General features: G+C 34.4%; 3 protein-coding genes and 1 long non-coding RNA gene across 8 annotated transcripts; 2 read left to right on the plus strand and 2 right to left on the minus strand.

The window, feature by feature from the left end:
* Positions 1-72: 72 nt before the first annotated feature.
* On the minus strand, positions 73-3790 carry LOC121970081 (protein STRUBBELIG-RECEPTOR FAMILY 7-like). 5 transcript variants are annotated; one of them, XM_042520494.1, is made up of 7 exons: positions 3187-3790; positions 2038-2113; positions 1572-1811; positions 1003-1132; positions 844-915; positions 704-775; positions 391-629 (listed from the first exon to the last, which is right to left on the minus strand). In XM_042520494.1, exons 3-7 carry the CDS (start codon positions 1693-1695, stop codon positions 611-613), a joined length of 417 nt encoding a protein of 138 aa, XP_042376428.1. In that variant the 5' UTR covers positions 1696-1811; positions 2038-2113; positions 3187-3790; the 3' UTR covers positions 391-610. The 5 variants fall into 5 exon arrangements, with proteins under 5 accessions (XP_042376432.1, XP_042376431.1, XP_042376428.1 ...); XM_042520495.1 differs by having other exon boundaries at positions 2028-2113; XM_042520498.1 differs by lacking the exons at positions 391-629; positions 704-775 and adding an exon at positions 73-233.
* Positions 3791-5725: 1935 nt separating this feature from the next.
* Positions 5726-6238, plus strand: LOC121973414 (superoxide dismutase [Cu-Zn]-like). Its single transcript, XM_042524855.1, has 3 exons — positions 5726-5813; positions 5947-6048; positions 6153-6238. The coding sequence occupies exons 1-3, from the start codon at positions 5738-5740 to the stop codon at positions 6206-6208; spliced, it is 234 nt and encodes a 77-aa protein (XP_042380789.1). The 5' UTR covers positions 5726-5737; the 3' UTR covers positions 6209-6238.
* Positions 6239-9643: 3405 nt separating this feature from the next.
* Positions 9644-10276, minus strand: LOC121972477 (U-box domain-containing protein 4-like). The gene has a single exon (XM_042524140.1). The coding sequence runs from the start codon at positions 10274-10276 to the stop codon at positions 9644-9646; it is 633 nt and encodes a 210-aa protein (XP_042380074.1).
* Positions 10277-10688: 412 nt separating this feature from the next.
* Positions 10689-11117, plus strand: LOC121973415. The gene is made up of 3 exons (XR_006109594.1): positions 10689-10857; positions 10951-11004; positions 11087-11117. It is a non-coding gene; the product is annotated as an uncharacterized LOC121973415 (long non-coding RNA).
* Positions 11118-14124: the final 3007 nt, after the last annotated feature.

Genomic DNA, 14124 nt, shown 5'->3' on the forward strand with positions numbered 1-14124 from the left:
AATATACAATTTTCTAACATTCAAAAATAATATCTATAACATTCTGAAGAAATTTCATAAGCAACCAACAAAATGATAACACTATTAAAACAAAGGTAGAACAATATAACACGAGATTTTCTACTTAGATGTCGGTGAAGAGGAGGGACTGCAGCTCCTAGTGCTCTTTAATTTGTTAAAGTCTCTCCATTTTTTTAGTTTGTCGATATTCTTCCCAGTACACTTGAGGGCACCTATTCGAATAAAGATATATATTACAAATTAGAAACTAAACTGTACGCGTGATTCTAATTGCACTGCATAAATGTTACATAACCATAAAAACCATTTGATCTAGCCATCTAACAGAAGTGCAAAAAGCGTTATCTATGTAATATAAATGGTAACCTCTTGAAACAATATAGTGGCTCTTAAATTTCTTATTAAGCAAAATTTTCATTTTATGTCCCTGCATACAAAGCTTCTATTATAAACCATGCAAACATTATTTTTCCCAGTGATCAAGCAGCATTAATTCTAAAAGGTACAATCTAATGCAAATGTTTCCACACACTCCATATGATGCTAAGGAGTAAGTCATACATTCTGAATAGGGTATGCTTCCACCAAATTAATTATTGCTAAGATCTCTGCAGACATAATTACCATTAGATGGGCACCTACAAAACTAAATGATAGTTGGAAGCATATTCAAACAACTCACAATCTAAGAAGGTTTGGCGGGAGGTTATAAGGTATCAAATTACCATTTCCTAGATTATTTTGGTTCATATCCCTGTAACAAACTAGCATTGTGAGAATATTGAATTCCAAGAGGAATCTCTAAAAATTTTGCTAACTTACAGCTCCTCCAGCGAAGCCATTTGGTTCATATTATAGCCCAGTGTTCCAGATAGACCCAAACTTGACAATTTTCTGCTAGCACAAAAGGAAAGAGTGCATCAATCAGATAAGAAGCAAGCAAAACATACTAAGATTAAAATCACAAGTTATCACTCTCACATAGCTGTCACTGATGAGCCAGAGCATGTAATTCCCTGCCATGATTCCCCGCATGGATCACCACTTTGCTTCCAGCATGATAGCTGTGGTGCTGAATTCAAACTCCCGAACAGAACATAGAGAGCAGAAGCTGCGCAAGGAGCATGAAAACTAAGTACAAGAATCAAGTTGAATTGGATAAAGCAACAATTTCTCTAGGCGTATTAGGTAAAACTCAGACCACGCAGTTCTTGTGGGATAACTGCAGAAATTTAAAACATTTCTTTTCCTGTTTTCTACTTATTGGATAAATACCTAGAATAATAAATCTGCTAAACAAGAGTCACAAGAAGAATAGGAAGCCTTAAAAAAAATCTCTTTCGGCAACTAAATGAACCAAACTAATCGATCAGCATCATAATTTGCAGAAGGAAAAAAAATAAATCAACCTTTTGCAAACATGTGAATTTGGCACTTATCAACCAAAACACCAAGTCAGAAAAGCAATTCAAGAGCGCCAAGAAATTGTTCAAGCCCTTTCCAGGAGAAAGCACACATCAAACCCTCAACGAGACTATCAACTCACTCACCGTCGTTGGGATCGGTAGCGCCAAAAGCGAAGCTCGGATTCGGATCGCAAGTCCAGATGCAAACCAAAACGACCCAAATCGCGACGACCCCTTCCGCCTTCCCCCGCGCCATTCTCCCAGCCATCGGAGAGCGAAAGCTCGCCTCCCCGCCGCATTGTATTATAAGAGAGTATCATCTCCGTATCCTCACCCCCTTGATCTTCCTTTACTGAAACCAATATCTTTCCCTCTACTTATATCCTGCATCACATAAATAAATAAAAAATGCTTACCCCTTGTCATAAATACAAAAAAAAAAAATGCAACTTACAAAAATTTTAATAACCAATAATGCATTCACCCCTTATCATACTTAATGCGACCTATATGGCAGGTTCATCATGTTGCAAAATTTTTTATTTAAAGTAAAAATATATATGCATGGCAGATTCATCATGCACCCTGTATAATGCATACCTCTACTTACCTGCAATTGGATCATAGTAACAAAATTAACATTGAAGATGTAGTCTCTTCTTCAGTCACAGTAAAACCTATAACTCCTGATACAGTTAAATCAGATGTGAGAATTGAGATGAGTTTAAAGGAAAAATGATGTTTGACTCTTCAACATTAGAAACTTATGAACTCATATAGTTTTAGAAAACTAAAACTAACAACACAGATCAATAAGAACATAAAATTCATAATCAACATCAAAGACTTTAAAATTCCTAACCAACAGAACTCAAATTATTGATACTCATACAATCTGAAAAGTATTTGTCAGAAGTAATTGAAATTGAAATCACTATATAGGAATCTGAAACATACTGAAGCTAATAGGACTGATCAACATTAGAAACTTATAAACTCATATAGTTTCAGCAAACTGAAACTATATAACACAGATCTACAGAATCAACATTGAAGACTTTAGAATTCTTAGTCGGAAAAACTCAAATTGCTGATACTCATACAATATAAAATATATTTGTCAGAAGTAACTGAAACTAAAATCACTATATTGGAATCTGAAACAAACTGAAATAGCATCTTAAACTTATAAAGTCATGTAATTTCAGATAACTAAAACTATATATCATAAATCTATAACAACTCAAAATTCAATATTAACATTGTAGAATTTAGAATTCCTAGCCAACATCACAGATTTGTTACTAATTGCGGAGACTAAGAAATGAAATGTGATGGGGTTTTTAGTTGAGTTGCTAGGACTATAAATGAAAGACAATACAAGTAATGAAAACTAATCTAATTAAGTACAATTGTGGAGAATTAGAGACAACATAAAGTAAGCGTCTAACGAAACTAACATACAACGAATCCTAATCTAATCTAACATAATTGCATTCAAATAAAGAACACAAATTTAAATATTCAAACGAAATAACCATTGCAAGAAATTGAACAACTTAAATGCATCAACTAGAGTCCAACTAATGGAAGAAACATTTCATCAAACACCATGTGAGCATTAATCAAGTTAAACCAAAGGGCATGCAATCTTAACATGGGAAGCTAATGTCATTACCATTCAACAATCAAACTAGACAACCCAACACACACACACAAAAAAATCAACCAAGACGACAGTTGTGGATGAAGTTTCAACCTCGAGCGGAATGGATGGCGTGTGACGAGCAGCGGAAATGAATCATGCTACCACCTACGGATTCGGAAGGGTGTATAGTGCAGAAGAGCTTGGAATCCTGAAGCTCACTGATGTAAACTTGTCGGTGGATGAAGGTGGACTGTCAAAATCTCTCCCAATTGAATAGAGAGCTGTGGATGAGGATGGATGAATGGAAGAGCCTCGGATTGGAGAGTTCCCAAGGTGGCGCTTCTGCTCCCAATCGGGAGAGGAAGAAGGTGGAGATGGTCAGTGCCTCCTCTCCCGATTGGGTGAGGAAGAAGATAGAATGGTGGCCGCCGGTGAGGAAGGATGTGGTGGTGGCGCCGGGGATGAGTATTGGAGAGGACGAGATGGCTCCTCCTTTTTCAATTGGGAGAGGTAGAGGAGATGAAGAAGGGCTGTCGGCGGTAGGAGCTTCTCCCGATCGAGAGAGGGTAAGGTGAGATGGGATGTTGTGAAGGCCGACTGTGATGAGGGCGGCGACCGCCAACCTTGGTGGAATGTGGTTGGAGGAGGAAGAAGGGAGGTTCGGGTGTGGGCTTGAGGTGTGCGATCAGGAGGTAGAGAATGAAATGTCGGGATGAAAAAGAAAGGGATAAAAATTAGGGCTAATTTTTAACCCTCAGATCATTTGGATTTGAATCATAAAGATTCATCTGGATGAAGAGATCCAAGCACTCTAAATCTAGATGAATGGTTAGGATGACAGGATCTGAGTGGATAGATCGAATTGTTTCATAACTGTATTAATGAATTTTTTAAATTTAAAAAATTTGAAATAGAATTTTTCCCTTTCATTTTTATAAATATATTTTTTTTGGCAAATATAATTTGTTTAGATTTCATTTTTAATATGTAATTTTTTTATAAAATTTTATTTGTAAATTTGTTTCTAATTTATTTAAATTTAGTCTCAATTTGTTTTAATATTATATTTTATTAAAGTTAAATGGATTAGTAATTTCATAGCAAATGTTTTCTTAATTTATATAAATATGAAATAGATTTCTTTTCTATTTAAAATTTATATTATTATTTATATAAATTTGAAAAGAATTATTTTCTTAATTTTATTCAATTTTAAACAAATTTTGTGACAAAAATTATACGATTTCAAATTCCATTTGTAATATGTATTTATGTTTGTTTATAGAAATTTAGTTACAACTTCATTTCAAATCGTTTTAAATTTATCTAAACCTGAAACATATTTTAATTATGTTTAAAATTGTTTATCAATATTTATATAAATTTGAAACTAGTTATTTTTTTGTCTCAATTTTTTATTAAATTTTAAACAAATTTGTGACAAAAATTATATAATTTCACATTATTTTTATAATATGTATTTTTTTTGTTTGTAAAAATTTATTTATAATTTCGTTTCAAATTCGGTTTCAATTTTTTTCCAAAGGAGTTGGAGATAGGTTTTTATTCGTTGAAGAGTTACGGAGAAGTGGGTTTTAGGTTTTTTTTTCATGAAGTTAAAAAAACTGTTGTGTTTTCAAGATTCAACAACATTCAATAGGCAATAGTTTAATAAAACTGTTATGTTTTTAAGATTCAACAACATTCAATAGACAACAGTTTAATAAAACTGTTGTACATTATCATATAAGCAACACTAAAGACAATAGTTTTTTAAAACCATTGTCTTTGACATACATTAGACAACAGTTTTTTGAAAAACTGTTGTTATTTAAAAAATATTATGGTGAACAACAACAGTTTTCAATAAAACTGTTGTTAAATGGAAAAAAGACAATAATTTCTTAAAAAACTATTGTCTATTAGGTGTGGTTAAATCCAAACTTTCTTGTAGTGGAGGATATGCTACGGTGCTGTGGTAGCAAGCGTTTCGCCAAGGAGCTCGCCTCCACCTCTCCGTTTTCTGACCTCCACCACGCAATCCAGTCCGCCCACGGGATCTGGTTCAATAAGGTCGCACTTTTGACCTCTTCTTCTACCTCTTTCTCTTTTTCAGTGTTTCTTTTTTATTCTTCCTTCCAACCTCACCACCTTTCTTCTTCCATAATTCTATCTTTATATTTGCTTTTGTTTTCTTTAATCTGAATCTCTTATTTCTACCCCGTTGTTGTTTTGGTGCTCGATCATCTGGTAAATCTCATTTCTTTTTTCCTTTAATCCATTTATCAAAGGTATACTTTCCGATCTGAAATTTGTCTTCCATCGTATTGTTGTTTTGTTTTAGATCCTTAGGTTTTATCTCTTTTTTTTTCTCGATTTTAACTTATGCGGCTGCTTTGATTTGATTTGGTGAAGAAAAAGTGGAGTTTTCTACTGAGACTTGATGGGTTCTCTATCTATGATGGAGCGAGAGCTGATTTCGTCTCGAGTTTGATGGTATTTGTTTAGCGTTTAGTCTGGCGATTGTTGAGTTGCTTTTCTTTTTGTATCTGGAAGATGAGAACGATTATTTCTCATCTAGTGGCGATGCTACTTATTTTGAGACATTTAATGATGTCTTTAACCGTGTGTTTGGTGTCTGCTGTGTAGAACACCTAAGGAAATGGTGAAGGTTGTTGCTGTCTTGGGTAACAGTGAGGGTGTTAAGGGCACAATTTACTTCGTCCAGGAAGGAGATGGTGAGAAATCTCTTGAAATACTACTTGTGGAATGCTAAATTCTTTTCAGATCTAGGGTTTCAACTTCAACCATTTTGATTTTTTTATGAATTTGTGATCCGATCTAATTTTGGGATGTAAATCTCTGTGATAGGTCCAACCACCGTCACCGGATCCATCACTGGCCTCAAGCCTGGGCTTCATGGCTTCCATGTGCATGCTCTTGGAGACACCACCAATGGATGCATGTCAACTGGTAAAATTATTTACCTTTTCCTTCATGGCGATCTATTGAGTTGCAAGTTTCTGATTGAAAGGATTAAATTATTGATTATGTACTCATGCTCTTGTATACTGCAGGGCCTCATTTTAATCCTGCTGGAAAGTTACATGGTGCTCCTGAAGATGAAAACTGACATGCTGGTGATCTAGGCAATGCCACTGCTAGCGAGGATGGTAAGTTACTTTATCATCAGCTCATGATGTTACTTTTGTTATCTATTTTTACCCATATTTACTATAACGCTTTTTCTCATAACAAAAAAAAATCAAATGATTGACCCATTTACTATCACGCATTTACTATAAAATGATTTATGCAGATTGAGGCTTCAGGAGGTCAAGCTCTCACTTATGGAGGAGATGTTTCAAAAGAAGAGGATGTGGAATCCATGGTCAAAACTGTTAGTAATGAAGATTGCATAGATCTGGCTTCTTACAATTTCATCTTTGACTTATTTTATTGCATGTGCAATTTTTTTGGGGATCAGTTGACATTTTAGTTAACAATGCAGTTGTCTGGAATTATTCTTATGTTCATCTTGTCATGAGACACACTGTTGATGAGAATGAAAAAATCACAATGGAAGGAAGTCATTGACCTGAATCTTACTGGTGTCTACCTTTGCACACAGGCATGCATTTTCATATCTTATTATCTTGCAATCTTTTATGATGAATACTTATTTCACCATGATGACATTTCTCCTGCAGGCAGCAGCAAAAATTATGATGAAGAAGAAAAAGGTATTCTCTTCATATATATATTTTTAGCAGTTGGTTACCAATTAGCTAAGTCATTCAATATAGTATTTAACCTGAAGGATTTATATCTATATGAGCAGTTGGCTTGGTAAAAACCATATTTATGATTATTCATTTGTTATTAGCATAGACATTGTGGATTTCCAGAAGTAAATCTTGTTATTGAGTTGTCAAAATGTTGCTTCTAATTAAACCCTATCATTAAAATTGATTATTACAAGGAAGGGAAAATGCTACCAGAAGAGCTAGAAAATAATTTGGAGGAAATGGATAGAAAAAGATTTCTCGATTTCTAGATAAAGAAAAAATGGGAAATCATTTGATGTGATTGTTCTTTTATTTTGTTGATCCTTAGCATTAGCTAAGATCAATGTTCCCTTTGGTTCAAATACTACCTAGACCAATCAAGTGTTTGGTATACCTAAATTCTGGAAATAATGGTGCCAAACTTGTTGGAACATTGATGATTTAGGTGGATGGGATGAATAGATGGCATGAAGTTTTTGATAAAACATAAGTCAAATTAAGGTTAGTAGCAAATATGCATGTGTGATAATATCAAGGCTCAGAATTTGGAATCGTGCTAAAGTTTTAGACTTTGACTGAAATGATACAATTTCTTGTTTCATCATGTGGTGTTGGTGTAGAGTTAGAGAGGAAGGAGATAAAAAAGAAGAGAAGATAACTATATACCTAACTTTGATCTGTGTCCGTAACTTCTAACTTTGTGTCCATGTACAGAATTGACATTGTATTATATGAATACAAGGTACAAAAGGATACCAAACATTATTAATTCAGCTTGAAGTATTTTGTAGTGTGTCCAAAATTTTTGGATTTCAATACGGCGTGATACTTATCAACATGACTGACACAATAACTTAGGATACATTACTTGTTGTCCGACATTGTACAATATTTTATTAGAACAATATTTATAATATTCAGTTTTGATAATTTATTAGAATAATTTATTAGAACCATTTTAAAAACTCGTCACTACCTTAAATAAATTCAACATTTACATTCATATAATCATAATTCAGATAGGTTCACATATTCAACTCCTCCTTGATCTGGGTTACCTGTCCTTAGTCCTTTGAACACATCCTTGATCCAAATCACCTACCCTTGAGTCCTCTCGATCTGGGTCATTTGCCCTTGAGTCCACTCAGCGCATGCTGCTTATACTTGATTGCACTTGATTTGGAGATATCTATCTCTGAGTCGAGTTACCAAATCCAATCGGCATGACTAAACTGCACACTTGATGCACCAACATCAAATACAAATCGATAACTTAATCCTTTGTCAAATATAAAAAATGATTAACCTTAATCACAATGGAACTGATAGAATTTTTTGGGAAAATGTTTAAAATGATATATTTAGTATTCCAAATTCTAATAAAATGCATATTTGCAAATGAAAGTTCAAAAACTTTGTATGAAAATATGTGTTATGAAACTTGAAGTAGCCAATACAAAATCCACAACTTTGTAAAGTTGCATGCTGAATTATGTTTGTTGTAATTATCAGGTGCATTCTAAATTGGTGATATTTAACAGGTGAATTCTAACTTGGTGATAATTAACAGGTGAATGCTATTGTGCCAGGGTTCATTGCATCTGATATGACAGCTAAACTAGGAGAAGATATCGAGAAAAAGATTTTGGAAACTATTCCAATGGGTATGTATGTTTTGAAATATTCATTCCTTGGATATACCGAACTATCATATCGCCTTCACAAGTATCGAAAATACACTTGCTAGATTTAAAAAAATGAACTATCGCCTTCACAAGTATCGAACTATCATATCGTCTTAACTCTTATCAATTCACTTCTATTAATCTCTTGGAGTTGGATAAATATTATTCCTTTTGCTTTGATTCTGTTTAATTTTTATCAAGATTGTAGTTATATCTAAGAGGTCAAGGAATATGCAGGCCAAGGTTCTAGGTGCTCTCTAGCCCACATTTTGCACCTCCTTTGAGCTGGAGATAGATATCTAAGAGGTCAAGGAATATGCAGGCCAAGGTTTTAAAACACGGTTTCTAGTGGCTTAGGGACCAACTCAAATACTGCAAACTTCAAGAAACACGTTGACAACAAAGATCTTATTCTTTCTTCACCAAAACCGGTAGGTTCTGGATCAGGAAAATATTCTGTATTTGAAGATGAGAGTACGATATTGATAGCATGGGATTGTCTTTTTTCTTTGTTGAGGAAAGCTGAAGCCAACCAACAAGCATTTCGAGCATCTAATGGGGTCAGCATCATTCTACCATTCCTGATATCTGATCACCACCGAGCTGGTGTTCTTCGGTTGTTATCTTTGTTTGATCATTGAAGATGTTCTTCAGGTATGTATTAGTATCTGATTCTTCTTAAAAGGATGAATGTTTCCATGTGGAACTTAATTACCCTATTCTTTACAGAAGTTTGGAATATTACCCAAATTGATTCTTTCATCTCATAAGTTGAAGTTTATATCTTACCAGGTTCATCCAGAAGAGCTAGGCGCACTAATTGAGATTCTCAAGAGTGATATGATAACAAGTGTTTCTGGATCTCAATACAAACTTCAAAATGATGTGAAATGTGATATGTTAGGTTCACTTTGGTGTATCCTTGGAGCAAATAATGCAACACAACGAGTATTTGGAGATGCCACTAGATTTTCATTATTATTGACCACACTACATAACTTTCAGAGTAGTGAGCTTCTAGATGTTCTGCAATACTTTTTTTTTGTGTGTTATGCACAATTTGTGAATTAATCTTACTTTTGGTTGGAGAATTACCTAGGATGCACTGCTCTCTTGCTTGAGACAATCAGCCCATTTCTTTCCCCTTGGGCTTCCCTGCATCAGCAAATCAGCTAGTGCTGCAACAGCACCATGCTCATCCACAATCATCTTCTTGAAGTCATGGACAGCAGAGAGGCTGGACAATGTAGCAGCTGCATTCTCCCTTGCCTCAGTAGTTAACTCATATCTCAGAACATATACTATTAATTCCAAACAACCATTCTCCTCCATAATCTTTCTCTTGTTTTCATCATGAATAGATATGTTCAATATTGCAGTCAGGGCATTCTCTTGAGCAACTGGATTTGTAGACCGGAAAAACCGGTAGCGAGCTGGGATTGTTCCACCCTCTGCAATGAAAGACCTATTCTCCTTCCCGATTTTTGCCATTAATCGGAGTTCACGGGCTGCAACAGCCTTCACTTCCTGCGAACCAGCTGATAATTGTTCTACTAGCATTAACACTGTGATTCGGTTAGCTTTGATTGCTGTGATTCGGTTAGCTTTGATTGCTGTGATTCGGTTAGCTGCTAATGATGTTGGGAGTCTGAACAAGGCCTCAATGTTTGAAGTCTTGATTGAGTTGCTTCTTTTTTGGAAGACAAATGGTTTATTGCCATTCTTCATTGTTTTAGTAGGTCTTGTGGATGCAGGTTGATAGAGTATAAATATGAACTATTGTGACATCTTTGACTTGAGGAATCATATAATAGTTTTTGGTAGGATGTTGTGTGGTATTGTTCTCTGCCACAAGTTATGCGCTAAAAAAGCATGGTTAATTTGTTGTTAAATGTGGATATTGTAGATTTTTGAAGTACATGATGATTTGTTATTGACTTGCATACAAAAGAAGAGAAGTTTATTTACTATGTGTAGTTCTTGTTTGTGTGAACTCTTAATCATTTTCTATTTATTTCAGGTTCTTCATAACATTACTGTTGCAGAATACTTTCACTGGAATATGCTACGTGATTCAATAACTCCTATTTTTCCACTGGACTGTTAATCTATTTTTGATTTTGTGGATAACTTTGCTGCAAACTATGCTCTGAAGAGAATTTATTATGTCAACTATGCATTGGGGATATCTGGACGCAGGAAACCTTGCTGGCATCTATTATGAGCAAAGTCAACTTGACATGGCAATTCTGCATTACAAGCAAGCTATCAACTGTGATTCTACCTTTATTGAAGCTTACAATAATCTGGTAAGTTGATAATGGTCTAATATGTCAAAATGTGGTATCCTTCTTGATGGTGAGCCAGGTTAGTTAATGATCGACTTTCTTGCACATTAAAAGGGGAATGCTCTCAAAGACGCTGGACATGCTCTCAAAGACGCTGGACATTATAGGGTGACTTTTTAATTTGGAGATTTTTATTCTCTTAAGTTTTTTTTCCTTGTTGAATAACTTCATTTTAATAATTTTTCCCAAGTCATGCTTTGCTTTACAACCTAACCATCCACAAGCATTGTCAAGCCTTGGCAGCATATACATGGATTGGTAAGCTTTAGAAATGTTTGATGGCAATTGTGCGGATAGTTTATTTTTGTTCCTTAATGAAACTTCTCTTCATGCAGCAACATGATGAGTGTTCCTGCATCATTCTATAAGGCAACTTTAGCAGTTACAACAGGGATATCTGCGCCCTTCAACAACTTGGCTATTATATACAAGCAACAGGTAGATTACTATATCTGTCTTTTTCATTGCAATCATGTACTAACAACATGTTCATTGCCATCACACCCTCGCAATCATGCTTGGTTTTTTGTCAAACAGTTGGCTACAACACGTTTATGTTTTAACAGGATACAGTTAGAATGTCATCTAGACTGCTATGAGATTGAAGTGAGAAGGATCATCAGTGATGGATGGTCGTTGACCATTTAGTGCAACTACCTCTCATTTTAGTGGGGAAGCATCTGCATTGGCTTTGACAAATACAGTTTAAAATATTTTATTAGATCAAACTTTTCTTAGGGATATGAATTCCAGTTTACTATGTGGAATTTTTGTAAAAATCACTTCTCGCTTTTATTTCTTCCTTATTCAATCATGAGATTTTTGTCTGTTTATATTAGCAAGATACTTCGGCTAATTTTGTTAATTTGGTAGATACTAGGCAGCACCTACACAGCTACACTGCTAGTTCAACCTTTGCTTCCTGTGTGGATATTCAATCATGAGAATTGCTGCTTTCTGCTAGTTCTTCGCAGACTGCTGTTGATGGTCTTGTCAATAGAGGGAACACATTTAAGGAGATTGGTAGAGTTACTGAAGCAATTCAGGATTATATACGTGCTGTGAATATCAGACCAACTATGCCTGAAGCCCATGCAAATTTGGCTTCAGCTTACAAAGATAGGTAATTTCTTCTTTGAATTTGTGTCGGTGTTGGACTATATCAGTATCTTGCATCTATGATTCTTCTTTCTATTTATTTGTGGTTGAGATAATTGATGAATGTTTCTCTTTTTAAGCATTCCAATTACTCATCTTGTTACCTGGTGCTCTTACTGCTTTTTCAACTATGATTTTTGGTCTTAATTTACTAATATATTATTTATGTGTTTTTACAGTTTACAAATCTCAAGTACTCCAGAGTTGAAATTGATGAAGTGCGATTCGAGTGGGCTGAATGTATGCTAGATTACATTTGAAGTGCAGTTCTACCTTGATGTGTGTAAAGAATGTTCTACCTTGATTTTGATATCTATTAGCTAGCTTTTGATGTAAAAAGAATGTTTGAGTATTTTATGGATATTGTTGTAAGAAGATTATTTATATAATTTATGAATATTTGTGTATTTTATGGATATTGTTGAATGAAGAATATTTGTATAATTTGTGTATTTTTTTTTTGATTATTGTCGGGTTTTCATTGTTTCGGAAATCAAATTTGTGCTGTTAAAAAATATACATATTACATCGATTTTCCACCGCTGCAAAACCGGTGTTATTAACTAATATTACATCGGTCATTTACCGCTGCCAAAACTGGTGTTATTAACATACAATATTACATCGGTTTTACACCGTTGATGAAACGGTGTCGTTAAGTGATACTACACCGGTTAATAACCGATTCGAAAATCGGTGTCGTTAAGTGATACTACACCGGTTTTAACCCGATGTCTAAAATGACAGACTTTTAACATCGGCTTCATAGACATCGGTCGAAAATGAAATAGACACTGGTGGAAAACCGATGTCTATGAGGGTTTTTGTTGTAGTGGAAGATTATGATTAAGAGTACTCTCAACTCAAACCTTGATTCCGTGCATGTGTTGGAACACTTCATCACTTTGTTTTGTTGTCAAAGAAATGAGACAAGTGTATGTGTAAGAATATTCTTCAACACAGAAAAAAGAATTGAGAAGCAACAAAAGCTTCTATATGCAAAGATGCTTTCCTTTCCTTTCCTCTATAGAAAGGGATGAGAACGCATGAACCACCTTTTTCTTACGCTTGTGTTGTTCATGCAATTAAACTCTTTTTCCTTTATTTTCAACTACAATTGATTTGATCTGATTAAAAATAAATTAAGAAGATTTTTTTTATATATATAGAGGTGACTACTTATAGGTGCAAGGGTGATATAGAATTCATAGAGGTCATGATTGCGATATCTAAAATATAAAAATAAAAATTGTTATGATTGTTTTAGTCATAATTAATTTTCCCTTGATAATCCCATTTAGCTGATTTGTCATTACTGATCTAGAGATGACAATTATGGAGCGATCGTTGCTAGAATCACAAGGCATATCATTATGAGGTTGTTGTGATACAAAGAACTTAGAAAGTCTAGAGTTATATGTAGAATTTAAGAGGTTGAATTGTATCTAGCTTGAGCTCAAGAGACCATACTGTATGTAGAGATGGGAGTAAGTGGTGTAAAGAGTTTTGGAGGCTGAGTTATGTGTAAGAAATTTGAATAAACTTAATTGAGCTTACCTTGGCATGATTAGAAATTTGGGCAAAATTCTAAAGGGTGCTCATTTTTTTATTAGACATATTATATATATCAAAAGAATGTCTCATTCCGCCTTTGTACAATTTTACTTTTCAAAATTAGATGAGCCACACTGTATGAGAATGAGCCCCGATACTCAGACGTAAAAATATGTTTGTAAAGTTATCTCAATGCTTAAACTTATCCTCAATTATTTGATGGTTAAACATATTGAGATGAATTAAGATCCGCCTTTAGATGAAGATAGGCCAACCAACATTTTATGATTGATCGACAAATTTCCTCTTTCAAAAAAATTAGTTGACCTACCTTAATTATTCAGGGATCAAATATAATACTATGCGAGTCTCCAATGGCCAAAAAATGAAGCTTAGTTAATCCAAATTAGTTTTCATTTATATCGATAGCCTTCATGCATGTAAGGTGGAGTTAGCTGGACTTGACTGTATATGCAATAATCATAGCCAAATCTTTGAAGCTTGTTCAAAAATTAA

The sequence above is a fragment of the Zingiber officinale genome, chromosome 4A, assembly GCF_018446385.1.
Source record: "Zingiber officinale cultivar Zhangliang chromosome 4A, Zo_v1.1, whole genome shotgun sequence".
NCBI classification, from domain to species: domain Eukaryota; kingdom Viridiplantae; phylum Streptophyta; class Magnoliopsida; order Zingiberales; family Zingiberaceae; genus Zingiber; species Zingiber officinale.

Bases quoted from the DNA above. Each gene is read 5' to 3' on its own strand.
- LOC121970081 (XM_042520494.1), bottom strand. From the start codon at position 1,695: ATGGCTGGGAGAATGGCGCGGGGGAAGGCGGAAGGGGTCGTCGCGATT. The intron at 1,133-1,571 runs GTGAGTGAGTTG...CTCCTTGCGCAG, and splicing joins CGCTACCGATCCCAACGACG to CTTCTGCTCTCTATGTTCTG. The intron at 776-843 runs GTAAGTTAGCAA...AGTTTGTTACAG, and splicing joins ATGGCTTCGCTGGAGGAGCT to GGATATGAACCAAAATAATC.
- LOC121973414 (XM_042524855.1), top strand. From the start codon at position 5,738: ATGGTGAAGGTTGTTGCTGTCTTGGGTAACAGTGAGGGTGTTAAGGGC. The intron at 5,814-5,946 runs GTGAGAAATCTC...TCTCTGTGATAG, and splicing joins CTTCGTCCAGGAAGGAGATG to GTCCAACCACCGTCACCGGA. The intron at 6,049-6,152 runs GTAAAATTATTT...TGTATACTGCAG, and splicing joins CAATGGATGCATGTCAACTG to GGCCTCATTTTAATCCTGCT.
- LOC121972477 (XM_042524140.1), bottom strand. From the start codon at position 10,276: ATGAAGAATGGCAATAAACCATTTGTCTTCCAAAAAAGAAGCAACTCA.